Consider the following 27363-nt stretch of genomic DNA (forward strand, 5'->3'; position numbering starts at 1 on the left):
GATCACGCTGCTTGCAGTTTCCGGATTTCTCTAGCTGGCAAAGCGTACGTAACCGCACGACTCCGACACAGTGACACCGATAGATGCAACGCAACGCAACGCAACGCAAGCACCCACCCGTGTGCGCATTCTCTATCTACAGAGAGAAACAATGGAAATCATAAATGGTCGCCGAGTGCTGAACAGTGAGCAATATTATTGCTGTCCTACACGGAAGATTAGGGATCTGTTCTCACTCACTAAAAAAATATCAAGTATCCGATCGATGATTTGTTGCGCAATTATGCACGCCCAAGCCCAACCACCTAACTGTACCTTGGTATGCCTTCAATCTTGTCTAGTAGCTTGATGCATGGAAGGATGAGGAAAGAAAGGATGGAGCCAAACTTTTCTTTGCGACGGGGTCCATGACAAGAAGGCGCCTGTTCGATCTATCAATGCTTGGAAGATGGGTCAAGCCGGCCTGCGTGTGATAGACAGTTCCTTCATTTAATTTTGTTTCTATTGCAACCAGTCGTGGTCACGATACCTTGACAGATTTCTTTTGTTTATTTGTTTTTCAGTGGAATAGAATGTTTGGACTACAGATGCCTCTTGAGTAAGCCAGCTAGTCGAGCTTCTGTATGTTATAACTTGGTAGAATAAACATATCTCTTCATCACAGAAAATACTTAGAATAAAACAGCAAACAGATTTCTCTTTCCACGCAGCGGATCAGGTATTTCTAAAAACTTGAAACTAAAACGTCCAATCCACTGCTCCCAACTGTCAACTTTTTTTTTCCACGCTGCAATTTTCAAAGGGATCAGCACTACGCTAGCTAGGCAAGGTCAGGAGGAGTTGCTATCGCGGAATTGAATCGTACGTTGCGCGCCTCCCTGCCGTGTTATGAACACAAACTAGCCGAGACTGAACTGTCAAGCTGGCACTACTAAAATGAGTTGCACAATTCATTAGAAAAAAAAGGAGTTGTACAAGAGCAGGATGGGAAAAGCACAAAGTAAGCGTACGTCGCTCAGGTGACCCACCACTGTTTACGAGTACGCCCAAAATGGCGGTTCGGGCAGGTAGTACCAGCAGTAACTCCTTGGAGATTGCCTTGCACGAGTACGTACAACGTACCAGTACCGGTACGTCGACTCTACATTGGTGGGCGTACATCCGACTTGTACATGGTGAGTGTACATGTACGTGTACAAATTTTCGGTTTCCGGTGCCGAAAGCAATCGAGCTTTTTTTCTCCATCCATAGATCCGTCCACCTAATGACGACACGCTGCCTAACTGTCGGCCAGGTGGGCCACCGCGGCCTCCCGTCCCGCCAATCCACCGCCCTCCTCCTTCCTGCCCCGGCCCTCCCCGCACATGTCACCCCTCCACCCCGCGGCCAAATCGTCCCCGTGATGACGCTTTCACCATCGGAATCGCGGGTTTACCCGCACTAATCCACCCCGATTCCTCCATTCCTGGCTCCAAATCCACCACCACCTTTTCTCCGAAGGAGAATCCGTCGCTGTCTGGCTCGGCTTTAATCCCTCACCCCCGTTCCTAATCCTACCACCCGCCGCCACCTTCCCCCACCTTTAGCCCGCCCGCCTCCCTTTTGGGAAGGAAAGGAAAGGAATGCCGCACGCAGCCGCGGTGGTGCGCTGGTGGTGCTGACGACGACCCGATCCGGCACGTTGGTGCTGGCGAACTCGCGCCGCGCACCCAGATTATTCGCCATTTCTTTTTCCTGTTAATGAGAGTCGCGCGCGCCTGGTTGGCCCTGCCTGCCTGCCTGCCTGTGCTCCCCCCTCTCCCCCCTCGTCGCGCTGTCCCTGTGCTCCCCCTCCTCGCGTCGCCCTCCGCCACCGCGCTCCCCCGCCCCAGCGCGTCGCCGCCGACGCCGCGCGCCTCCAGCCGGATCGCGCCGCCGCGAGGCCATCGGCGACCGGGCCGAGGGGAGGAGATCGCCCGTCGGCGCCGCCACCGCCGCCGAGCCGCGTCTCCTCCCGTCCGATCGTGCCTGCCCGCAACACCTCCTGCCGCGTCCCGATTCTCTTCCTACGGCTGCCGCGACTGCCCCAGATGATACATGGTGCGTCTGACTTGTCACGCTTGCCGTTTTTCTTTTGTTCTCTTCTGAGATTCAATTGAATGCGTCGGGGTGCGCTTTTGTCTACTTCCGCCGCGGTATATTTTTTTTGTCTGGGTTTGGGGGAGAATTCTGTGTGGTTTTCGAGCTCGTGTCTGGGAAACCAAGTGGATTTTAGCCGGCATTCTGCCGAATTTTGGAGGATTTCATTCATCGAGTGAAAATTTATCCCTACACATGCTGAGTGAGCTGAATCCCTGCACCTGCCGACAGTAGCGGGACGTACTTGTTCTGCGGGTGTCACGAGTGAGGCATTTAGCATGAATCTGCTCTAGCTAAGCATTTAGCATCTTTTGCTTGCCTACAACTCAGTCCAACCTGTTTGCTAAATGATGATAATGAAATGGAGTTGAGTGCCTTTTAGAGGTTTAGCTGAATTGTGCCCACCAAGGGGTATAGTTTCAGGACAGAGACACAGATTGCATCAACTAGCTTCACATTTATAATGTTAAACCGGGTGAACATGCTAGTTTATTGTATATTAAAAGGCTCTCATGCTTGTATTGATGTTTCTACTTCTCTTCTGTGCGACTTTGGATAGTTTTATATGCTTATGCCCTGGCAGACAAAGCCCAAATTTACTCAAATCTTATAATCAAACTAAATGCCAATACCCTCTTCCATATGATGGTACATTACTCTGCTCTACTTGTTTAGGTAGATGTCAACTGCACTGGTTTCTGTGGAACCAACCAGACCTAAATTCTCGAGGCTTCTTCCATAAACAATTTTCAGTTTGATAAATGGTTTATAACAATGCAATATCACCATGAGAATTCATTGAAACTCATAGATATTTCTTCATCATACATCTTATTCTTAGGTTTGCTTTACGCATCTCGCATCTTGGTTTCATGAGTCATTCATATCTGATATATAGGTGTTATTATTCTTTTGCTCATTTTTCCTGGGATATTATCAATATATGCACATTATCGGTTTGGCATCTACTGGAATGCCGAATTTCAGTGCAGATGTATGATCCATTATCATGCAATTTTGATCTATTTGACATGTTAAACTTGTCACTTGTCACGTGTGCAGGCTCCCGTGTTAAACATTGTTATAGGCTCTCATGTATGGGTGGCAGACAAAGATTTAGCTTGGATTGATGGGGAGGTCTTCAAAATTGATGGTCAAAATGCTCATGTTCGCACAACCAAGGGAAATACGGTATGTGTCCATGATTTCTGTTGCATCCCTGTTACTTTTGGACTTAGATGGACCTCGGACAAAGAGTGCATTTTGAACTTCAATTTACTCTTTGTGTCATTGACTGTCAATCTTTGAATGTTTCATTAAGCAAGAGTGTGCTGGTTGTTTGAGCTATTTGGAGGCAGAGAAACGGTCGTGTGTTTGAGAGTTTTTCACGCAGATAGATGTTTTCTTCAACCAGACCAAGGATGAGATAGGTTCTCGTTCAGTCGCATCTACTAACGTCGCTTCCTTTCGGGTCTGTGTTTTTCTAGTGTTAGAGGAGTTTTATGGGGTGCAGTGATTGGCTCTCTCGAGTTGTGTAATTTGTTGTACTTTGGGGGTTCTTTCCCCGTTTTTTTTTCCAAACCATGAAGGAGAACTGCATGTGATATTCTTCTAGTACGAAAGTTAGTTTTCTGTCATGAAAACTACATGGTTATACTGTTGTTTGTGCAACCAGATTACTGCAAATGTATCAGATATACATCCTAAAGACACAGAAGCACCACCTGATGGAGTCGATGACATGACAAGGTTATCATACTTGCATGAGCCCGGTGTTCTGGATAATTTGGCTGTCAGATATGCAAAAAATATAATATATGTGAGTGATCATATCTTGCGATGTCAAGTCCACAATCATTATAGTAAGTGCCTTATTTTCTTTTTCTTTCTAATGCTATTATCCTGAGTTTCAGACCTATACGGGGAACATTCTGATTGCCATAAATCCATTCCAAAGGTTGCCTAATCTCGTTGACGTCCAGACTATGGAAAAATACAAAGGTGCAAATCTTGGAGATTTAGATCCTCATGTATTTGCAATAGCTGATGTCTCTTACAGGTGAATGCTTATACTACTATTATGCTACGACTCTCCTACAGTGAGCTTTGCCCCTGTAGGTCTATATTGATGGAACCATTTTGCATTCATTTGAATAAGGAAACAGGCAAATGATGAATGAAGGAAAGAGTAATTCCATTTTGGTCAGTGGTGAAAGTGGCGCTGGAAAGACTGAGACTACAAAATTGTTGATGAGATATCTCGCATTTTTGGGTGGTCGGTCTGGAACAGGAGGAAGGACGGTTGAACAACAGGTTTTGGAAGTAAGTTAGATTTCATAAGTTGTAATGCTTCTCGCTGACAGCAAGCTCTGTGTTTGTTCAAAGATATTCAATGCAATGATTTCAGCTGTATTAATTCTATCATCATTTATGCTTTGCATACAGTCTAACCCAGTCCTTGAAGCTTTTGGGAATGCGAAAACTGTTCGGAACAATAATTCAAGGTATGGATATCATACTATGGAAATCAGAAGATATTTATTGTGTTTCATTGGTGTCGTCAAAGTAACACCAAGCCAGTAGTAGTATCGTATGTTACTAGTAGTATCGTATGTGTTATACAAGTCATAACCAAAAGTATCATACAGTAGCAGAGTTTACTGGGTAACCAAAAGTACGGACAAACATATGGAAGCTTTTTAGTTGAAGGAAATGAAACCTTTTGTTACAACAGCAGGGAAGACCCTACTGAAATATATTGATAAATAGAAATTTACAAGGTTCCAGAGGACCCAAGGCACAGCTCAAAGTGCTAAACAGCCCAATCCAACATAGTATTGAAGGCAACCAAAACCAAGCATGTTATTGTTACTCATGGTTAAAAGCTGCAAACAAAATTAGAATGTAGTATGGTAGGACAAATTATAAATTATAAGATGAACCATTCCCTTTTTTCCTTGATATGCTAATCCACCTAGTCAAAGCTTCAGCTAGTTGTTGGGCAACTCTACACGTGTTATTCTAAATGTGTTTTTTGTCTTAAGAGGGGGTGGGGGGATTTGGAGTGTACACCTTTGAATAAACTATTTTTATCTCCAGCTTTGATTTTGGTAAGTTAACCATATAAAATATTCTAATAGATGCATCTGAACTTATCCAAATTAAGTACCCGTTAGCTCAGACTAAACTGGGACACAAAGAAAAGATACATACATTCACTCCACCACCACATTAGCATTGCATAGGAACCGCTGAACTTCATTCACTAATAATTTTTTGTAAGCAGCATAGCATGCCTCTACTTTTCCAGATCCACCCATTCAAGATTGCATTGTGAATATTGAAGGATGGTTGTGTTTCAACCAAAAAGTATGGCAATGTGATAGTTTCATTAGGGCTCTCCCTACAATTCATCTCTTACCATAATCAAAACATTGTGATATTGATTCTGAGACCAAGATATGGAAGTTTGAAAGATCTGTGGTTTCTGCTTGGTTTCACTCAGAAAGCCCATCACAGTTTTTTTTGAGGTAACCATCACAATTATTGTCATAACTGACAAAAGAGCATGTGGCTTCTAGTCGTCTTTTATTGGTAAAGAAAACAGAGAAAATGAGCAAGACCTCTCTTTTCGATTCGTGGCACAGTATACCTTACCACAACTCTGGTGAAATATAAAATTCCTCCTAATTTGTGTGATATAACTGGTTATGGGTCCCTCCAGATTATTAACTATTTGAGTATTGAATATAAAATAAACAATCAGACTCTGTATGGGAGGTCAAAGCCAAATAGTTCTTTTTTTTGTTTCATTCTCAACATTCATCTCATCTAGATGGGCAGTACACAGTATCATATACTCCCTTCGTTCACTATTATAAGATGTTTTGGATATTTCAATATGGACTACATACGGATTGAAATGAGTGAACAAACACACTAAAACACGTCTATATACATCCGATTCATAAAAAAAAGCTAGAACATTTTATAGTAGTGAACGGGGGGAGTACACTATTTATCGGTTTATGTTCTGATTGTTGCTCTATGTGACTTACATACCTCTTTAACTTTTTCTCGACATGATGAAGTCGATTTGGCAAGTTTGTGGAGCTCCAATTCGACAAGAGCGGGAAGATATCTGGTGCTGCTATTAGAACTTACTTGCTCGAGAGATCTCGGGTCTGCCAAACTAGTAGTCCAGAGAGAAACTACCATTGCTTTTATTTCCTTTGTTCAGCACCGTCAGAGGTAAAAAAAAATGTTACTGGTGTCAGTTTGCTACTTATACTTTTCAAGCTATTATACCTTTTTATGTCTAATTTGGTCCAGGATATTAAAAAATATAAGCTGGGGGACCCATCTTCATTTCACTACCTCAACCAGTCATCTTGCATCAGAGTTGATGGAATCAATGATGCTGAAGAGTATCTTGCGACAAGAAATGCTATGGATATGGTTGGCATCACTGAGGAAGAACAGGTTCAAACTCAGCCCTTTTCAGCAAGGATTTGCTCGTCAGCTGTGGATATCACATTTGTTTTTCAACGGGATGTTTCTTTACAGGAAGCTATATTCCGGGTTGTTGCTGCTGTGCTTCATCTTGGTAATATTAGTTTTGCGAAAGGGACAGAGGCAGATTCATCTGTAATAAAGGATGCCAAAGCAAGATTCCATCTTAATACAGCAGGAGAGCTCTTGATGTAGGCTGTTGGTTTTGGTTCACCAATTCTCTATAATTTTATTACTATCTTTCATAATTAATATTTGTAATCTATGATACATTGGAATGCTCCTTGCAGGTGTGACTGTGAGAAATTGGAGAATGCCTTGATAAAGAGGGAAATAAATACGCCAGAAGGAGTTATTACTACTACAGTTGGTCCTAATTCTGCTACTGTTAGCAGGGATGGCTTTGCAAAACAAATATACTCTCGACTATTTGACTGGTAAAAAAACTTGATCACATATTATGTACTATAATTATGTGCCTATCTTTTCTAACTATATACAATTGTACTATTGCAGGCTTGTAAATAGAATAAATGCATCAATTGGGCAAGATCCAAACTCAGACAAATTGATTGGGGTACTTGATATATATGGCTTTGAAAGTTTTAAGACTAATAGGTGAGTAAGCACTAAGTTGTTCCAGAAAAAGAAATTTGAAGCTAATACATAGTAAGGAGTACCTTATAACTTATATGGTGTTGCTAAATATTCCTTTGGTCTGCAACTACTATTCAGTTTTGAACAATTATGCATCAACTTCACGAACGAAAAACTCCAGCAACATTTTAACCAGGTATATGCAAAACTCATCTTTGTTAGAATTTTCTTCTCCTCTTTCCTGTGCCAAGCAACCAGCGGTGTTTGTTTCGGCAGAATGTATTCAAAATGGAGCAGGAGGAGTACACAAGGGAGCAGATTAACTGGAGTTACATAGAGTTTGTTGACAACCAAGATGTTCTTGATTTGATTGAGAAGGTACGGGTTGGTCGCTGTTACATGCATTGACTCGCTTTTGTAATTTCCTTTTATTTCTCCCCCCTCTTGTACCTAAGACTATTTGTATTTAGTTCATAGTTATAAATATTGTGCAATTTTCTATATTTATATGGCAAACCTCAAGTTTCTGTGATTTGTAAAGGAGTGTCATGCTGATCTTAGCTTCCTTTGATCAGTAGAGCTGAAACACAACAAATTAAGCTCAAGGATAACACATTAGTCTATGTGATCTTGCGCTCAGCTCCGTTCAGTGTTTGATGCAGTACAATATCAGCTACAATGTCCTATATAGATGATGGAAATTATCAATATATTTGTGTATTTGTTGTACATTCTTAGCAATATCTGCTTACTTTTTTTATGTTCGCACATTTAATTACCACCTTTTTGTGTCCAGAAACCAGGTGGCATTATTGCACTTCTTGATGAAGCTTGGTAAGTTTTAATGCCTCATTTGTTGGCACTACATGTTGCAGTTTTACTAGGATGTGCGTGTTCAAATAAATAAATAAACATATATGTCAGTGTGTGTTGCTAAGAGGGCAGGCCTGGTGCAGTGGTGAAGTCCTCCCCACTTGTGCCAAGAGGTCCTGGGTTCGAACCAGCCTTTCTGCATTGCACTTCGCAGGGGTAAGACTAGGTTCCTATAATCCCTCCCCAGACCCCACCTTGTGTGGGAGCTTCTATGCACTGGGTCAGTCCTTTTATACATCAGTGTGTGTTGCTTGCTGCCTTATGCCTGCCTGTTGGAGAGAACCGAAAGTTCTGATTAATTATTTTGGTAGCAAATTTATGACATGCATGCCCAAATTATTCTCCATAGTCTGCCGGATTGATTACCTGATCCTAACATCCAAGCAATGGTTGTTCATTCATTTTTCTTGTTTTGGCTGAGGATATGCATGCCCAGATTATTCTTCATAGTTTGCCAGACTGAACGCGTCATGTCAACATCCAAGAAACACTTGCTAATTCATTTTTCTTGTCTTAGCCAAGGACATGCATTTTTGCACCAAATGATTTTGTTCACATGTTTCTGACAAGATTCTTTCTCTTCCGTGTCCTATATATCCTCCAGCATGTTTCCAAAGTCGACACACGAGACATTGTCTCAGAAGCTGTATGAAAAGTTCAAGAATCACAAAAGATTTGCTAAACCGAAACTTTCTCGTACTGCATTTACAATCCAACATTATGCTGGAGATGTAAGTTTTTTTTACATCATAGCACTTCCTTTATTCACGCATTTATTCAAGTACATCCATTTTTTTAATTCATCTGCAGGTGATATATCAATCTGATCATTTCCTGGACAAAAACAAAGATTATGTGGTAGCAGAACACCAGGAATTACTTAATGCTTCCAGGTGCTCTTTTGTATCAGTTTTATTCCCACCAGCACCAGAAGAGAACACAAAATCATCAAAGTCATCCTCAATTGCTACTCGCTTCAAGGTCACATTCTGCTATAGTTAAAGGCTTGTGTAATATCATCTATCATCATTTGTTGTGCAATACGGGTCCAGGGGTCTCCGTGCAAAAAAAAAGCCTATTGTGAATTTATTTCAAAATTTCCACTTTCTATACCTAAGAAAATGCTTTCAAAGAGATTAATGGTCATAGTATCTCACTTATGCATGATCATTTGTCATTTAATTATTGACTTGGTGCCTCCTTGATCTTGTTGCTAGGTATTTTTAGGAAAAACAGTAAGGGAGAACCTTGCTGCCACATGGTACTAGACTGGGGTTGGTGTACCACACCAACAGTACATTGCTAACGTGGCCCTCCATGCCTGCTAATTCATAACAGAAGGATTTTTAACAGGGAGGGCCTAGTTGAACCCACAAATGAACTTAAGGGCCCCACTTTACAAATTAGAAGAATAGGCATTCAGTTGAAATGTATAGTAAATAATAGGGACCTGTGGTGATATTTACTTCTCAAATTTCTTTGTGGAAGTTTTCTTGTGATGACATTGTGTATCTAATTTTTCAATGTAATTTTCAGATGCAACTTCATGAACTCATGGAGACTTTAAGCTCTACAGAACCTCACTACATTAGATGTGTAAAACCAAATAGTGTTCTTAAGCCTGCTATTTTTGAGAACACCAACGTTCTACAGCAACTTAGATGCTCGGTAATAAGATATTTCATGCTTCTCCCCTTTCTTTTTTTTTCAAAATTTGAGAAATTCAGTGCCATTGTGTCCCCTGATAATATTTTTTCACCATCTTAGGGTGTTCTAGAAGCAATTAGAATCAGCTGCGCTGGATATCCTACAAGAAAACTGTTTCATGATTTTTTACATCGTTTTCGCATTCTTGCTCCTGAAATTCTAAAAGAGAAGTGAGTCTTTTTAATCATGGATTACATTTTCTTTTTTATCTTTCTTTATCTCTAGCCTGTCTTCTTAACAATTACATGTTTTCTTTTCTAGTAGAAATGATGAAAAGACGACTTGCCAAAAGGTTTTGGACAAAATCGGACTGGAGGGCTATCAGGTGAGCAGGTTTTTTATGTTCTAAACCAAGCAACAACTTTGTACTTTAGGTTCAACAATTTTTTTCCGATTAGTGGTTCAACAAATTGGTTTCCCGTATAAGTACAGCATAAATTATCAGAACATTGCACTATTCTGTCAATGCCCAGGCACAATGGTTTCGATGCTTGTTGGATTGCCTGGATCAACTCTATTCTTCGCTCCAGTACATCGTCAGCTGTGCTCCTTAACGGAGTTCCTGGGAAAAAAATTCTACTGCCACAGAGGGCTTAGACAAGGAGATCTCATGTCGCCTCTCCTCTTCGGCCTGGCTGCTGATCTTCAATCCATCAAGAGTCCATCGGCGCAATCTCCTCTAGCTTCCTACCTCTACTAATGATGGGGACTTCCCAATTGTTCAATATGCCAACGATACCCTCATGATCATTCAGGCCTACTAAACTGTTACAAACTGAACCCTTGTATTGCTATGGGCCAAACAGGCCAGATAAGTACAAGGTACATATGCAAATAGACCCCTATATAAGGGAGAAAGAGAAACCAGTGGCGGAGCCAGGAAAAGTCAATGAGGGAGGCCAAGCATAGTTAAGCCTGGTTTGGGAGGTCCGGTGCATCAAAATTCATCATTTTAGCAGCAATTTATCACCTCTTGACATGCATATTAGGCTTAAATGAATGGCGTTAGGGGGTGGCCAGGGCCCCTGCTGGTCCCCCCTGTCTCCGCCACTGGGAGAAACTACACAGCCCTATACACAGCACTATAACACTTGACACCCCCCTCAAACTCAGGGTGGGTCTACAACACTGAGTTTGGAAAGAAAAAAGCTGTGTTGAGCTCGAGTTGTGCCTTCGTGAAGAAATCTGCAAGTTGGAGCTCGGAGGGCACGAACTGGAGAGTCACAATCTGGTCTTGCACCTGCGATTGCGTGTAAGAAGCATCCACACCAATGTGTTTTGTGAGCTCATGATTCACAGGATCACGAGCAATGCTGATCGCGCCGGTGCTGTCCGAAGAAAGAGGAGTCGGTGCAGTAGTAGAGACCCCAAAATCATCAAGAAGCCACCGCAACCAAGTGACTTCAGCTGTCAGTGCTGCCATAGCCCTCAACTCAGCCTCAGCACTCGAACGGGAAACCGCTGTCTGTTTCTTAGTCTTCCAGGCAATCAAAGATGAACCAAGAAAAACACAGTAGGCTGAAAGGGATCGACGATCATCATGATCACTAGCCCACGTGGCGTCAGAATATGCCTGAAGCTTCAAGGAACTCGAACAAGGAAAGAATAGGCAGCGAGAGGAGGTTCCACGAAGATAGCGCAGAACCCGAAGCAGGTGGGAGTAGTGAAGCTGAGTAGGAGCAGAAACAAACTGGCTCAAAATGTGGACAGCATGAGAGATGTCAGGACGTGTGATGCCAAGGTAGACAAGGCTCCCAACAAGGTGACGATATCGGCTGGGGTCCTTAAGAGGCTCGCCATCAGTGGGCCGAAGGTGAACTCCAAGCTCCATGGGAGTGTCCACGGTGCGCTGATCAGAAATACAAGCACGGGCAAGAAGCTCCTGAGTATACTTCTCTTGGGAGAGAAGAGTGCCCTCGGGCGTAGAAGACACCTCAAGACCAAGGAAATATCTAAGTGGACCCAGATCTGACATCAAGAACTTGTCACTAAGACGCTTCTTCACAAAATCAATGAACGGAGAGTAATCGCCGGTGATGATCATATCATCGACATATAGAAGAAGAAGCGTCCGACCACGAGGGGAGGTGTGAATAAAGAGAGCAGGGTCGTGACCGCTGGCTTTGAAACCAGCATCTGTGACAACGGAGGAGAAGCGCTCAAACCAGGCACGAGGAGCTTGCTTAAGCCCATAAAGAGAACGCCGCAGATGGCAGACCATGATCATTCAAGCCTTCCCTCGTCAATTGCTTTGCCTTGAGCGCCTCCTCAAAACCTTTGCCCAATATACAGGGCTCCATGTTAACTATCACAAATTCTGCATCCTCTCCATCAATGTTCTGGAGAACAAAACAAGTCACTTAGCCAGTTTATTTGGCTGCAAGGCCGCCTCTTTCCGTTTCACCTATCTCGGGCTCCCCCTTGTCCTCTCTAGGCCAAAAATCAGAGACTATGTTCCCCTCAAAAACCCAATTGATCGTATGAGAAATAAATCTCCCAGATTGCACTTTGCTATTAATAGCCTAGCCTCAGTTGGTGATGCTTTGAACATGTGTGCCGGATCCTCTCTATCTCCTCCATCTGCCTCTGTCCCCACAAGCTTTTGATGAACTTCATGAATCCAGACAGATGATCCTTCAGTTCCACATAAATAACATTGGTGTTAACTTTTGGAGCTACAGGTGTGTGTGTGTGTGCAGGGGGGAGGGGGGGCTTCCTTCTCTGCCTCAAAAATTTATAAGCTATCCTTCAATCATATTCTGGTCCCTATTTTCTCAAACAGGATCTGGAACTCTAAATGCTCCTCCATGCTTAAGGCGTTTGTTTGGCTTCTGCTAAATGACCGCTTCAACACTAAAGACATGCTGCAAATCGAAATTTCCAGGTCAATGATGGAGTCAACTGCATTCTCTGTAATGATGACCAGCTCGAGACCAGAGATCACCTTTTCTGGAACTGCTGTTTCAGCAAGGAGTGTTGGACATCAATCAACCTGCACCATGATAGCGATCTTAGAATGGAGAACAGGATCACCATGACCAGGGCGGACTTTGGCAAGCCTTTCTTCATGGAGGCCTTCAGTACCGTCGCTGCTTGGGCCATTTGGAAGCAAAGAAATGCTAAAATCTTTGACAATTTAAACCCTAGTCTTGGCACTTGGTCCTTTCTCTTCAAGAGAGACCTTTTCCTTCTTCCTTTCTCTTCAAGAGAGACCTTTTCCTTCTTTCTTCACATCTGTATACATATATACAACTCATATATTAATTTAATTTCAATTTTCCGCCCAGGAAAAAAAACTGTCAGAAATGCATACAAAGTAAGGTGCTGAGTTCACTTGAAATTGTGTGGGCTAATCACTTAGTCAGGGCTAGACCTGACATGGCTGAGTTGAATTATAGGTTGGGTTATAACTGAGCTAAATATATTTTGGTTGGGGACCGCTATTTATTTGTGTAAATTATTAGGCTAGTATGAGTTAAGGTTTAGAAATTGGCTCATTACCAGGCATGTATGAGTTCTATGTTGCATTTGTTTTAGATTCCTTTTACCTTTTAGATAGTTTCACAAGTATTCTGCAGCATACAATGGAGATTCTGAACTAACTCCTTGCTTGCAACTGGTTAATAATGTACTTATTCTTTTGGACTGATTTTGTTTAGTATCTGGGAAATATTTTTATGCAAGAGTTTGTTCACTCCCCCGCAAAAAAAAAAGGTTTGTTCACTCAGTCCTTTAACATTTGCAGCATATTTTCTGATCAACAGATAGGAAGAACTAAGGTATTCCTTAGAGCTGGCCAAATGGCTGAATTGGATGCTAGAAGAACAGAGGTGCGAAATACTGCAGCAAGAGGTGTTCAGAGTCAGTTACGTACTCATGTTGCTCGTGAGCAGTTCCTAATACTGCGCAATGCATCTGTTTGTTTGCAATCCTTTGTCAGAGGTAAATTCATTTCCATATGACATCTGAATTGGACATTATGTTCATAGTATTGATGGAGCCATATGCATATGTTAAGACTTCCTTTGCTTATTGCAGCAAGATTGGCTTGTAAACTGCATGGATTCTTGAGACAACAAGCAGCAGCGCTGAAAATACAGAAAAATATACGCCGTTATTTTGCACGGAGAACTTATTCTCAGCTATGCCTGTCAGCCATTACATTGCAGACAGGGTTAAGGACCATGGCAGCTCGCAATGAATTCAATTCTAGAAATCAGAACAAAGCTTCTATCCATATCCAGGTAGGTGCAGTGCTCCTTTCCTTATTCTGCTGCAGACGAATTTTGGCTCCTGCCATTTTTATGGGTTTCTTGTTCACTTGTATTTGGACCATCACTACAACATTGCAGTCCCGTTGGCGTCGCCACAGAGATAACTTAAGTTATATGAAGTTAAAGAGAGCAGCATTGACCTACCAATGTGCTTGGAGAGGAAGGGTTGCCAGAAGGGAACTGCGGCAGCTCAAAATGGTACTTGATATCACCTGTTGTGGTGTGCTTTTTCTGGTAGTTTTTTTGGTTGTTGCTTTTTTGTAAAGCTTATTTGGGAACAAACTTTTAGGCTGCAAGAGATACTCAAGCTCTAAAGGTGGCAAAGGAGAAACTGGAGGAGCGTGTGGAAGAGCTAATGAGCCGCTTGAGCTTGGAAAAGAAACTAAGGGTTAATACTTGGTCTTGAATAATTGCTGAATATTGGTCATACTGAAATTACTGAGTATATGGTAAATCTGCAGTTTTATTGATGTATTGAAATACCAACTAATTGTTGTACTTGTGTATACAATTTGCAGACTGATCTGGAGAAGTCCAAAGCAACAGAAATTTCTAAACTGCAGTCTGCTCTTCATGACATGGAACAGCGAGTGGAAGAAGCTGCCGCAATGAAGGAAAACGAATCAGCTAAAAAAGCTGTCGAAGAAGCTCTAGCTCAAGAAAGAGAAAAGATCAGTTCATTGACTTCTGAAATTGAGGGCCTGAAGGTATGCTCTTCAACCTTAACTATGGAAGTACAGTTGAACTGCAGTACAAAGGACTGGAGCAAGGGGGTGGTGTTATAGCTTCATATAGTGACTTGCATTTATCAATATATATTACAGTATCTGCTCTAGTTAAAAAGATCCAAATAATTAACATTCTTGCGCGTAGTGCGAAATATTGTGATAATAGACACATGCTACTGTTTCAGGTGCTACTAGTAGCAGAGCGAGAGGAAAATGATGTAACAAAGAAAGCACACGCGAATTCCCAGGAAAGAAATGAAGAACTAAATAGGAAAGTCCAGGATGCAGATGAAATGATCAAGCAGCTTAATGATACCGTGAAGAGGTTTGCTGTTGTTTTTAATTGCCCGAGTTTCTCAATACTATATCTTGTTGATTGCACAGAAGGTTTTCTTCTACACAGAGCTGGTTGAAATATTATTAAAACACGGCCTGTAAAGAAGGTCATAGTCTAGTGAGTCATACCTAAAGATCTTATGGAGTTTCTTGAACTTGCATCTAAATTTCTAAGCATAGTGGCTATTCTGTAAGGTTTCATACTATGTACTAATGTACATCCACCAGTCACTTCCAGGGAGATACCAACTCCAAAATCGGTATTGCTACCAGAAAATGTGTATTGATACCAACATTGACTAAATTTTATTAGAGGCATGCGTCCCTCATCATTTTTCTTCGACATGGCCTCTACTAATTGTTGTTTAAGGGAAGCTGTACTCGAAAACTACTTAGAAGAGCCTCATGCATAACTGTACACACTAATGCTTGCAAGCAACAGAGACATGATTGTGCACACATAAGATGGTACACATTCTGTGTTTCTTATGCTGTATAGGGTAAACCTGTGTTTTTTTTTTGTTTTTTTTTTGCGAAAGGTGTTCTTTTTTTGTTAAAGAACATCAAATTCTCCGATCTTTGATCCTTGATCCAGTGTATCTCCCATCACTCGAAAACTGCCGCCACATGGTGCCACATTGAAGTGTTGATATAAATTCACGGCACATGGTGCTCCAGTTCCGGGAGCAGCATAGTTTCTGGGTTTTGTCTCAACGGTAACATATCCAGAAAGTGTCTGCAATTGCAGTCTGCAGGGGCATTCTGTAAATTACATTTTGAGAACTCGGTTGCCTTTTTGCAGTTTGATGTATATTTATGTAAACTGAAAAATACATTATTTCTCTTGCCCCCACCCTTCCAGTAGTTAATGGGACGGGCACCTGACTTTTTTTAGACTACGAATGGGCCCTAACTTTGCTGGATGCTGCTTGTATTAGAATCTAGTCTCCTAATTTTCAAGGGATTACTCTGAAAATGCCGCATTTTGTTTTCTGTATGAACACAGACTAGAAGAGACTGTAAGAGAAGGAGAGGCCCTTTTGCTAACAGAGAAGCAGCAAAAGGAAGAAGCTAGTACCGCACTAGCTGAATCTCACCTACGAGATCAAGCTTTTGCGATCAAAATTGAAGAGGCTGAGAAACAAATCACTCTGCTCCAGGAAAATGTTGAAAGGTTTGTCCCAAATGTACCTTTGAGCAGTGATTCTATCGCGTAATCAGCCATCATCACATTGATACTCTTTAGTTTGTACCTATGAGTTCATAGTTATTCTTAAACCATTCTTTTGGTGGGTGCACGGGCAGTTACTGAACATGTTTTCATCCTTCTATACGGTGTGATCTGATAGCTTGCACCCTGTTGTGGAATGCAGATTCGAATATAGCATGGCAGATCTGCAGTCTTCACTGACAATTGAGAAGCAACAACATGAGGCAAGTGTGGTAGAACTAGCTGAAGCACAAGGTAAAATTGAGGAACTTCTGAGAGAAGTTGGGGACGCTGATGAAAAGTCTACTCTGCTTGAGACTACTGTACAAAGGTTCTTTGGTTCCCCTTTACAACCTACTCTACATAGGAATCCTTATCAATCATAATATTATGAATTTGTCAACATATTCAAATAATAGTTTTTGACCGGGATATTCAAATAATAGTCATTTCTTCTTTCCATGTATATAGGCTTGAAGAAAGATTAACCGAGAATGATGCTCTATCAACTACAGAAAGACAAGAAAGTGAAGCAACTAAGAAATTACTCAATGAAGTTCAGGGTAAAAATGAGGAATTACTCAAGAAACTTGAAGATGCTGGAAAAAATATTGTTCATTATCAAGACACCACCCAAAGGTGTGTTGCTTGATATTTACCGCCTTATTTCTAAACCTGAGGGCATTTCATTTCTGATTCGTTTTCTAGCATCCAAATCTGAGCTACTAACTTTACACTCTTTGATCTTGTTGTTGGAGAACTGTGTCTATTATCGCACCATTGTCACAGCTGATTATTTGTTCCATGTTGATTTAGACTCGAGGAAAATGTAGCGGCAGTGGAGATTTCCTTGAAAGATGAAAGGCAGCAAAATGATGTGATCATGAAACAACTAGCAGATGCCCAGGTAGAAATTGTAGAGCTACAGAGGAACCTTGAAGGTGCTGATAAGAGAAACAGTCTGCTTCAAGATTCTTTACAGAGGTTCCTTTCTTACCTTAAATTTATTACTCATAATCATATTTGTCAAGATTGTTCCCATTCTTCTGCGAGACAACACATCTGGTTAGCATGCATTGGCAGGGATAACCGATGTGCACTATTTCCTCCTATCAGCAAGAGTCAGTCTTTTGTTTTAACTAGAGTGAATCCTTCTTCCGAGTTTGACAACATTTTTTCTAGAATAAAAATAACAACATTTTGCTGACTAGTGTCAGGAAAAACATGCAATACATAAAGAATTTATGTAAACATGGTGTAAAAGAAAGGAGAAACAAATGAAGAATATCTAAAGAAGTTGGAAGTTCCTGACATGTCTAAGATACTGTACATGTTACATGCTCGACTAGACGATTATACAAAGTACTAAGTGTGATGGACCTAGCATATCGGTAAGTACTTGTCATTGGTCATGCTTAACTGCTAACATATATTTGAGCAACAGCACCAATGTTTCGAGCAGGAGTCCTGTTCTTGCTTTCTCAATCTTCCTGTACACTTGATCAAGTATAAGCTGTGGTCTTAGATATATCATTAACAAAAAAAAAATGAAATGTGGTGAAACCGTGAAAGTGGGCCATTCCTATTGGAGAAAGATGGTTTGTACAATCAGAGAAGCGCTTTCTTCATCATATATGATATTGAGAGGATAAATACCAACAAACTGCTCTCTTTAACCGCCGGTTATCAAAAAGTGCATCCTCATGAATGAAGGCATGAAGGGGTCATCCTCACTAACTAGTATTCACTCAAAGCATGACCTGAATCCTGACGCACAAGGGCATCATGCAAGTAGCCAAGTTTTTTTTTTCGTCGAGAAACTGCAATAAACATTGCACCTCGTTTGCATCATAGAACAAAAAGGTTGTGTACAAATCTGAGAACAGGCTACAGCCAATTGACGAACCATAAAATATAAGAAAGGTCGATAGGCAGAAGCAGCTGTGACGTCTTAGCCCCTGCCTTGATTGAGAATTTAGCATTGGCCCTGCCGAAGTCTCTCTGCGGAAAATGTGTGCATTACTCTGTTTTTTAAATAACATGCGGACAATTTTTTGCACATTTTTTCATTACTAGGAGAAGAAAATAGTTATGAGAGTTGGGCAGCTAGTGCGGGGATCAAAGATCAAAACACGACCAAAGATCAAGCAGCACACACAACAGAAGACAACCAACACCCACTCCAGTTTGTGCAACCATTAATTAAAAGCCTCTTGCCACCACTCTGCTTCGTCCCTGATGTCGTTCTTTACTATCATAATGTCCTTGCTCTCCCCTTGAAATACCTTGGTCACACCAAATGGACCTTGTTACGGTCACACCAAATGGATCAAACATTTAGGGGACCATTAAGTCAAAATCCTTCCTTTTGTGCTTAGGGGGTGCTCTTCTGCATGGTCGGCTGCCATTCTTCCAGGGAGTTTGTCACAGAGGGGATGGCAATGACATGTCCTGCTCAACAGAGGATAAGATCCCATAGATGGCTGGGCCATGGACATTGAATGAAGAGGTGCTGCGCCAACTCTGGTTCCTGGGAACACAAGGAGCAGTTTTTGCGGCTAGGGAGGCCATGGCGCTCAAGCCTGTCAGTTTCCAGCACCGGTGTTGCAAAGCGAGCCAGAGGAAGAGGCGACACCTCAGGGGTGCATGAGCCTTCGCAGGATTTTGTGGCATGGGAAAATGGCGTGACTGACGAAGAAAGCCCTTACACAGATTTCACCAAGTACTTCCAAGTCCAGGGACCAACTCCATATAACCATGCCCTCTTGGTCGGCTATGAGGTGTTGCCAGCAGCATGGTCCAAAAAGTAAGATGCTTGGCTTGGACAGCGGCTATGATGGAGAACTTGACCTTGCCAGGTGCCTGCATCTTCCAGTTTTGCTTCCAGGAATCATACTCGACAGTGCCATGGAAGAGCACCTCGTAGCTGTTGAAGTATATGTGGATTGCCCAACCTTCTCCATCAGTTTGGACTTTTGGTTCTACTGGTTGGTGCATGAAAAAGAGATCTTGGATTCGAATCTTGGCTTTCACAATAAAAATAAAACAAAAATGCTTGCCCTCTTTCTCTTCATGTATGGCCTTCTCGAGCCACACGTGCGAGGATGTGTTGAAGTATATGTGGATTGCCCAATCTTCCCCATCAGTTCGTACTTTTGTTTCTACTGGTTGGCGCATAGAACTTAATAGTAGCATCCAGTATCAAAAAGTTTTTTGCAACTGGAAGGTAGAAAAACTAAGAAGCTGTTAAATGAACTAGCTGGCTAGCACTAAAATGATGATTGACCAAGGAAAATAAGAATTTATGAGTGCCTGACGAGTGACGATAAGGTGTGCAGGTTAGTTTCTTTCTGTCAAGAGTTATTTTAAGCTCGTCTGATTCTGGCTTGCATTACCAATTCTCGTCTTACTCTGAGCTCTATTAGCCTTTCAATATAGGAGAGTTCAGTTTTTTTTTTTCATACACCTAGACTTGATGAAGAATCTACTGCAAGAGATGCTTTATTGGTAGCTGAAAAGCAAGAAAAAGAGGTGACCAAAAAGACACTAACTGAAGCTCTGGATCGAATCGAGGAACTAGTTAAAGAACTTGAATGTGCTAACAGCAGTATGCATCAGCTTCAAGATAGTATACAAAGGTCTGTTTACTCCAAAGCAAGCATCCATGAAACCTCTGAGTGAACCTGTTTCTTACTGTTTTATATCCATGAACGTAGACTTGAACAAAGTGCGTCTGCAAGAGAGGCAGTTTTACTAACAGAGCATCAGGAGAAAGATGCGAAATCTAAAGCACTAGCAGAGGCAGAAGCGAGGATTGATGGTTTGCTGGAGGAAATTTCTTCTGCTAATATAAATATTGATCTACTTAAAAAAACTATGAAAAGGTTTGTTTTTTCATGAAGTGAACTTCTTTGTGTAAACTTTACTACTGGAAAATCACTTGCACATCATCCATTCATTTACCTCCATATGCAAACGTCATGCTGCATAGGCTTTTAAAGCGGTACTCTGGCAGTATTCCATTTCACTTGAGTATTTCACAACCATCCACTTACAATTTCACTAGTGCTTATCTCTTCTCATAAACTTCCTTCCTGTGAGTGTGATAATTAGTCTTCTGAGAGATTGTACCTAAATTTTATAGATGCTTTTTGCTGGCTATCATCCCATTACTGCCCACAGCTCTAGGAATGGAAGGAAATAGTGACAGTTCTTTCCAACATTAGAGTAAACATAAAAGTACATGCCATGGTTCACTTGTTCTGGGAGCTGGTTGAGAGATAAACTGAACTTAGAAAAAAAGAAAGCCAAGGTCACAATATTGTTAAGCATCATGATCTTTCATTTAAGTTGTGCTGCATGTCCTGTAGGATGTGTTTCTTAAAGGCAATATGTGGGGGTTATTTGCAGCTTGAGGCACAATGTAGTAGATTCTAAGTAATTTGGCATCTGCTTTGATAAGATAGATTCTCCCTCATCGATTTTATGGATCGCACCTGTTATAATTTAAACCTGAACATAGGTTAGAAGAGGGTGCAACAACAACGGATGCTCTTTATTTAGAAGAAAAGCACGCACACGATCAAACCAAGAAAGTGTTCTCAGAAGCTCAAGAAGTAAATCAGGAGTTGCTTAGGAAAGTTGAAGAAGCTGATAAAAACATTGGTCATCTTCTAGAGAATGTGGAAAGGTCTGTTTTTTTTTTTTGCTAACTTTATTGGTAGGTTAGCATAAGTAGCAGCTAAGTTTGATGATCTGCACTAACTGCTACAATAGAATTCTGACTCCTTTGATTTCAGTATTGTGAACTAACACTTATTTCCTTCATTTCAATAAATATAGACTTGAAAAAGATGCAATGACAAGAGAGTCTTTGCTTCTTAAAACAAAGCAAAGTTACGATGACACCATAACTGAGCTATTTGAAGCTCAGGAGACAAATCAACAGTTAACGAACAAAATAGAGGACTCGGATAACAAAATCGGTCTGCTTGAAGTTTCGGTGAAAAGGTTTAATCTCTTTGCTTTTAAGTATATGTAAGATTGAAACCAACATTTGTTGGTTTGTCAATTCTACTTGACCACTTCTAGAATTGTCTCCCATCACTGTACATGACTATCTCTCGCGTTATATTAGGTAGTTCTTAGTGTAATTTTTCTCTTCTTTGGACGTAGACTTGAAGAAAGTACATCGGTCATGGATTCTCAATTGGCAATAGAAAGACATGAAAACAGCAAATTAAGGAGCGAACTATCTGATGCTCGCCTAAGGATCGATGAATTACTAAATGAAGCGCAAGATAACCATGCAAGTCTAGCAGAGCGTGATGATATGATAAAGAGGTCTGCCATTTCTTGTATAGGATTAAATCAGGCTTCTCTTCTGACCCCAGAGCACTAACATTATATTTATCTTTGATTGCATAACACAACGATGCGTTCGATCATTACACACATAGACTTGAAGAAAATGTCAGCACAAAGGAGACTTTGTTGCTAACTGAAAGAGAACAAAATGCTTCAACCTCAAAACTGCTTGCAGAAGAACAGTTGAAAATTGCTGAATTAATAAAGAATATTGAAGATGCACATAGAAAATCTGACAGCCTTCAGACTACAATAGAAAGGTCAGATTCTGTACTTCTTTCAATGTTGCGGTGTGTGTTCACGCGAGTTTTGGTGGCAGGGGTTGGGTGGGTCACTACATGTGCTGGTTGTACCATCCTATCTTTTTTTGATTAGAGTTGCAATCATGCACCAACTTCTCTTTGTCAAATTGTTTTCCCTCTTCACATTGATAGGCTTGAAGAAGATGTCACTGCCAAAGATTTCTTGCTTCTAACAGAAAAGCAAGCACATGAGGCAACTCGGAAAACTCTAGTTGAAGCTCAGGAAAGAAATGAAGAATTGCTCAAGAAAATTCATGATGATGATAAAAATATTCTTCAGCTTCAATTTACTATACAGAGGTACATGATAGTTCCTTAGGGCACTAATTTTTATCATAATGCCCATGTCCTCCCTCTAAAAATACTAGGTATATCAACCTTTTTTTTATGTACAAACACAGGCTTGAAGAAAATACAGCTACAAAGGAGAATTTGCTGTTGAGAGAAAGAGAACAAAATGATGCAACAACGAAGGCGCAAATTGAGAGCCAAGAAAGAAGTGAAGAGTTACTAAAGAAATTTGTGGATGTTGACAGGAAAATTGATCTTCTTCAAGATAGCATAGAAAGGTACTTCATCTTCTTAGCCTTCAATGTATAGCTGTATGTTTAGTGCATACTTATTTTCTGTTTTTGTTATGAGATGTTAATGCTTGATATTCATTTCTTCAACATAATTAGGCTTGGAGAAAGTTCAACAACAAAGGATGCTTTGTTACTATCTGAGAGACAAGAGAAGGATGCAATGAAGAAAGAACTTGCTGAAGCTGGAGAGAGAAATGGAGAGTTACTAATGAAAATTGAAGATACTAACGAAAAAATTGAACATCTTCAGAATACCATAATTAAGTATGTGTCTTCACTAATGCTTCTTGTATGATTTTATTATTCTACACTTAGCCACCCACATATCTATACACTCTTTCAGCCACCTCAATCTTACGATGTCCGAAATTTGATTTTGTATACTGTTAAATATTTCCACTTCTCAGATTTATGACATAGTTTTATGTTTACCAATAAAACAGGCTTGAAGAAGATATAGCAGCAAAAGATGTTTCGTTAGAAGCTGCACGGCAAGAGAATGACTCAATCAGAAAATCTCTTACTGAAGCTCAAGAAAGAAATGAGGAATTACTCAGAAAAATTAGTGATAATGAGTACCGGATCCACTTACTTCAAGACACAGTGCAAAAGTTAGTATATTTATTCTGTATGCAGTGCGCTGCCACTGAGTTTCAAACTAGAATAACATCATTACATGATTACTAGTATTGTATGTTCATAAAAAGTCATTGGTGTTATCCTTTACAAGTCTACTTCTTTTCCTGAAATCAGGATTCAAGTAGATGCAATATCAAGATTGTCTTCGTTTGTGATGGAAAAACAAGACAGTGATGTTGCCAAGAGAGCTCTTACTGAAGCTCAGGAAAGAAATGAGGATTTATTGAAGAGAAATGAAGACCTCCTTAACAGGAATAATGATTTGGTTAAAAAAATTGAGGAGTCAGGCAAAGTTATAACTCACCTTCAGGAGTCCCTACAAAGGTGCATATGCATTTTTTTTCTGTTTCATGTTTTCAAGAATAGTGGTCAGGTTCTGCTTCCTATTTTGTACCTCAATCAAACAATTCTTTGCGATCTTTCCATAAACAGAATTGAAGGAAAAGCAGCCAACTTAGAGGCTGAGAATCATGTTCTCCGTCAGCAAGCAACTGCTACTCCACCTTCTACTGCCAAATCTCCACCCTCACGTTCAAAGATCACAAGGATTCATGTAATGTACCTTTAGTGGGCCTGACACATATATGATGATTATTCGATCATCAAACTGATATTGTTAGTATATTTTGCAGAGAAGCCCAGAGAATGGGCATGTTTTGAACGGTGAACTAAGGCAGGCTGAGCTGAGGCCATCAGCTGGCATGTCAGAAGCAACACCCCCAGTAGTGAGTTATAGCAACTATGTATCTGCATATAATTTCTACAAAATTGCATTTAATTGAATGTCTAAACAATAATATAGGGCAATGCTCCCAACTCGAGTAATCAAAAAGACTTTGAACACGGAGAAAAGCTGCAAAGAGTGCTTAATCAGAAACATCAGGTATTCTACAAATTTGATGCTGGTTCTTCGTGTTCAGTTGAACTGTCAACCTACTTTTGAGATGATCATTTGTTGCTTTTTGGAAGTCTCTGCAGCCCCAGCAGCCCCAAGATGACCAGCAGTGGTTACTTACTTGCATTCCACAATATCTCGGATTTTCTGGGAGCAAGCCTGTTGCCACTCTTCTTATATACCAGTGTCTTCTTCACTGGAGATCATTTGAAGCCATGAAGACTGGTGTATTTGACAGAATTCTGCATGCTATAAACTCTGCAATAGAGGTTCCTCACACTTCTTTGGATTCGAATAACATCTTTCTTCATTTAAATGCAGCATCGATGACATGGAGTACAACTTCTGCTTGTTGCAACAAACTAGGAGAGAATGTCATTTATTGAATGCCCTATTGCAGCAGAATTGGAATTAATCTCATTTATCCAATTTTCTATTGTGCAACATCTAACATGTACATAAAATAATATTTGGCAAGATTAGGATCCATGTTCTCTCAGAGTGCCTTGAATAATTGATAAAACATGAAAATATGGAAATTAACTACAGTAACAACTTTTCAAATTGGTTGCAAAACTACACTTAATGCAATTGGTGTAGAGTTTGGCTACTTGTCCTGATGTCGGCTTTCCCTCTCTTGAAGGCTGAACATGATGTGAGAACATTGGCATATTGGTTGTCCAACTTATCTGCATTAACAGTTCTCCTTCAACGATCATTCAAAACTACTAGGACCACACTCTCAACCCCGCAAAGGCGAAGATTTTCGTCTGAGAGGACATTTCATACAAGTCAAACTTCAAATGCTGGGCTTGCTTATCTCGGCGGGCAATCAGTTGTTGGAGCTACCGGATTACCCCAAGTTGAAGCAAAATATCCAGCTTTGCTCTTTAAACAGCAGCTTGTGGATCTAATTGAGAAGGTTTACGGTATGATAAGTGACAGCGTGAAGAAGGAACTAAACCCTTTACTTGAATTGTGCATCCAGGTGCTGTTACATGCTCTCATTTTCTGGAAGAAAGTTAAAGAAGCTTCATCCTTTTCTATTTAAAGATGGTTAAATGTTGAATCTCTTCAGGATCCACGAACTTCTCACTCAAATCTGGCAAAAAGCAATACAAATGGCTTGGGACAACAGAACCAATTAGCACATTGGTTAAGCATCGTGAAAGTCCTCGCCAACTATTTGGATGTATTAAAGGCGAACCATGTAGGTGTAAAATGATCATGGACCCATGGTATCCGTTCATAAAATTGTCTGAATGCATTTTGTCTTATCTGGTTGAATTTGCAGGTCCCATCAATTTTGGTGCATAAATTGTTCGTACAGATATTTTCACTGATTGATGTTCAGCTATTTAACAGGTTAACACTTTGTCCTAGCCTCATGTATTCACATATGTATAAGCTTCTCTTAAGATCTTCCCCTTGGAAACAGGCTACTTTTGCGGCGTGAGTGCTGTTCATTTAGCAACGGGGAATATGTCAAAGCTGGACTAGCTGAGCTAAAACACTGGTCTGATAATGCTACTCGAGAGGTATTCACTTCCCTGTTTACAAATGGATTTTCCAAAGCTATTGGCTTATCTGTTGTATTTGATGCAGTTTGCAGGTTCGGCCTGGGAGGCATTGAAGCATATCAGACAGGCTGTTGATTTCTTGGTGCGCGTTCTTTTTAACTTACTGAATATTAATTCCCCAATAGTATTTTATTCACAAATACATTTTATTCCTATTTTTCACTTCTGCCAGGTGATTTCTCTTAAGCCAATGAGAACACTAAGAGAGATACGTGCTGATGTGTGCCAAGTAAGTATTTGATTTGACTGACATTCTTTTCTTAATAAGAAAGGAAGATTCTTCCACTGCTAGTCCTTACCCCTATAAGTTGTACTTCTAATATTTGTATGAAATTCTTTCAGGCCCTCAGCATACAGCAGCTAGAGCGCATAGTTGGTATGTACTTGGATGACGTCAATGGTTCAAACACTATTTCAGCAGAGGTGAGATGATGTACCCTCATATACTATTTGGTCGGATGCGATCATACCATCACTTAAACCCCAAATCTAACCAGAACTCTGAAGTTAATCATGTGACTCTGAACTTGAGCGCACTTGGGGCGAGAGTAATATCATGACCTCCTAGGATGTCCTTATGTGGCAACCCTCATCCACTTCCACTTAAAAAAATACAAAATTTGGTCTTTACTACAATATTGATTTGTTTCTCATTTACAAATGAACTGTTAAATGATACGTGATTTCTGTTTCTCTATTTATAGTTCGCATCAAGCTTGAAAGCTGCAGCGCGTGAGGAAGCAAATACTGTCACAACTTTCTCTATACTGCTAGATGATGATTCTAGGTTTGATACATTTGACAAAAAATAGCATCTTTCAGCTTAAAGCCTTCTAATGTTTATGGCTCATGGTTTCACCGTTTCATTCCTCAAATGCAGTATACCTTTTTCACTCGATGATATTACAAAGACAATGCCAATCATTGAGATGGCTGATGATGACTTGCTACCATTTGTCCGTGAAAACCCAGGCTTTGCGTTTTTATTGCAAAGAGGGGAATAGTTATTTTTCTCACCGTGGAGCCTTCGGCAGCTGTGGATAAATCAGGAGTTCCTGTTTGTAGGTTGTACAGTATGTGTGATTCTTTTTATACCAGATAGCAAGCCATTGAGGAGTAGTTCCTAGGAGAGCTTAGGTATCTGATTTCGATTGATTGGTTCGTTGATTGTAAATTTGTGTCCAGTTTTTCATGCCATGTTTTATTTTCAATTATGTTGGGCTTGTATAGCAAGGGGACAAGGGCAAAAGTCCCTGTATAAGCTTAGTAATACAAAGTTTTGCTGTAATTAGTGAAGCTGTACGTGTTGTAAATTGTTACAGAAAATGAACATCATTGTTCTGCTGGTATAGAACAATGGCATTGTGGTTGGTTTGTTCGTGCCTTCTGTCGGTGTACTAAAGTAGGGGTACCCTAGTATCCCGAACTCATGCACGGGCAGTCGCAGCACCCCGCGGTAAGGCTTGCCGGGTGACCGCCAAGGTCCTCCGTGGTTTCTTTGGAGCCATTCAAGAACAAAGTATTCAAGCCAAGGAGACAAGGCCTCGGCAAGAGGAGCTTGTCGGGAAGGTCAACCAAGGCATCTCAAGGAACTTGCTGCGACGCGCCACGCGTCTCGGCGAGGCCTGGTAAGCGACAAGC

The 27363-nt window shown here is 40.8% G+C and overlaps 1 protein-coding gene across 11 annotated transcripts; it reads left to right on the forward strand.

The window, feature by feature from the left end:
* The first annotated feature begins 1900 nt into the window (after positions 1-1900).
* LOC119276545 (myosin-17-like) lies at positions 1901-27100 on the forward strand. Of its 11 annotated transcripts, none has more exons than XM_037557631.1 (53): positions 1901-2079; positions 3181-3309; positions 3794-3937; positions 4032-4177; positions 4284-4440; positions 4564-4622; positions 6210-6369; positions 6451-6600; positions 6685-6821; positions 6921-7067; positions 7147-7248; positions 7366-7423; positions 7504-7605; positions 8024-8061; positions 8705-8831; positions 8911-9081; positions 9637-9768; positions 9868-9977; positions 10069-10132; positions 13572-13749; positions 13846-14051; positions 14160-14279; positions 14371-14469; positions 14600-14788; positions 14995-15134; positions 16152-16319; positions 16519-16686; positions 16827-16994; positions 17172-17339; positions 19826-19993; positions 20072-20239; positions 20878-21045; positions 21198-21365; positions 21531-21698; positions 21815-21982; positions 22157-22324; positions 22426-22593; positions 22705-22872; positions 23052-23219; positions 23362-23571; positions 23680-23800; positions 23880-23972; positions 24050-24130; positions 24226-24411; positions 24786-25130; positions 25221-25352; positions 25437-25507; positions 25581-25680; positions 25748-25804; positions 25895-25951; positions 26065-26145; positions 26427-26509; positions 26603-27100. In XM_037557631.1, exons 1-53 carry the CDS (start codon positions 2077-2079, stop codon positions 26724-26726), a joined length of 7161 nt encoding a protein of 2386 aa, XP_037413528.1. In that variant the 5' UTR covers positions 1901-2076; the 3' UTR covers positions 26727-27100. The 11 variants fall into 11 exon arrangements, with proteins under 11 accessions (XP_037413528.1, XP_037413526.1, XP_037413527.1 ...); XM_037557629.1 differs by having other exon boundaries at positions 1902-2079; positions 24217-24411; XM_037557630.1 differs by having other exon boundaries at positions 1902-2079; positions 10072-10132; positions 24217-24411.
* The last annotated feature ends 263 nt before the right edge of the window (positions 27101-27363 follow it).

The sequence above is a fragment of the Triticum dicoccoides genome, chromosome 3B (genome assembly GCF_002162155.2).
Source record: "Triticum dicoccoides isolate Atlit2015 ecotype Zavitan chromosome 3B, WEW_v2.0, whole genome shotgun sequence".
Classification (NCBI taxonomy): Eukaryota; Viridiplantae; Streptophyta; class Magnoliopsida; order Poales; family Poaceae; genus Triticum; species Triticum dicoccoides.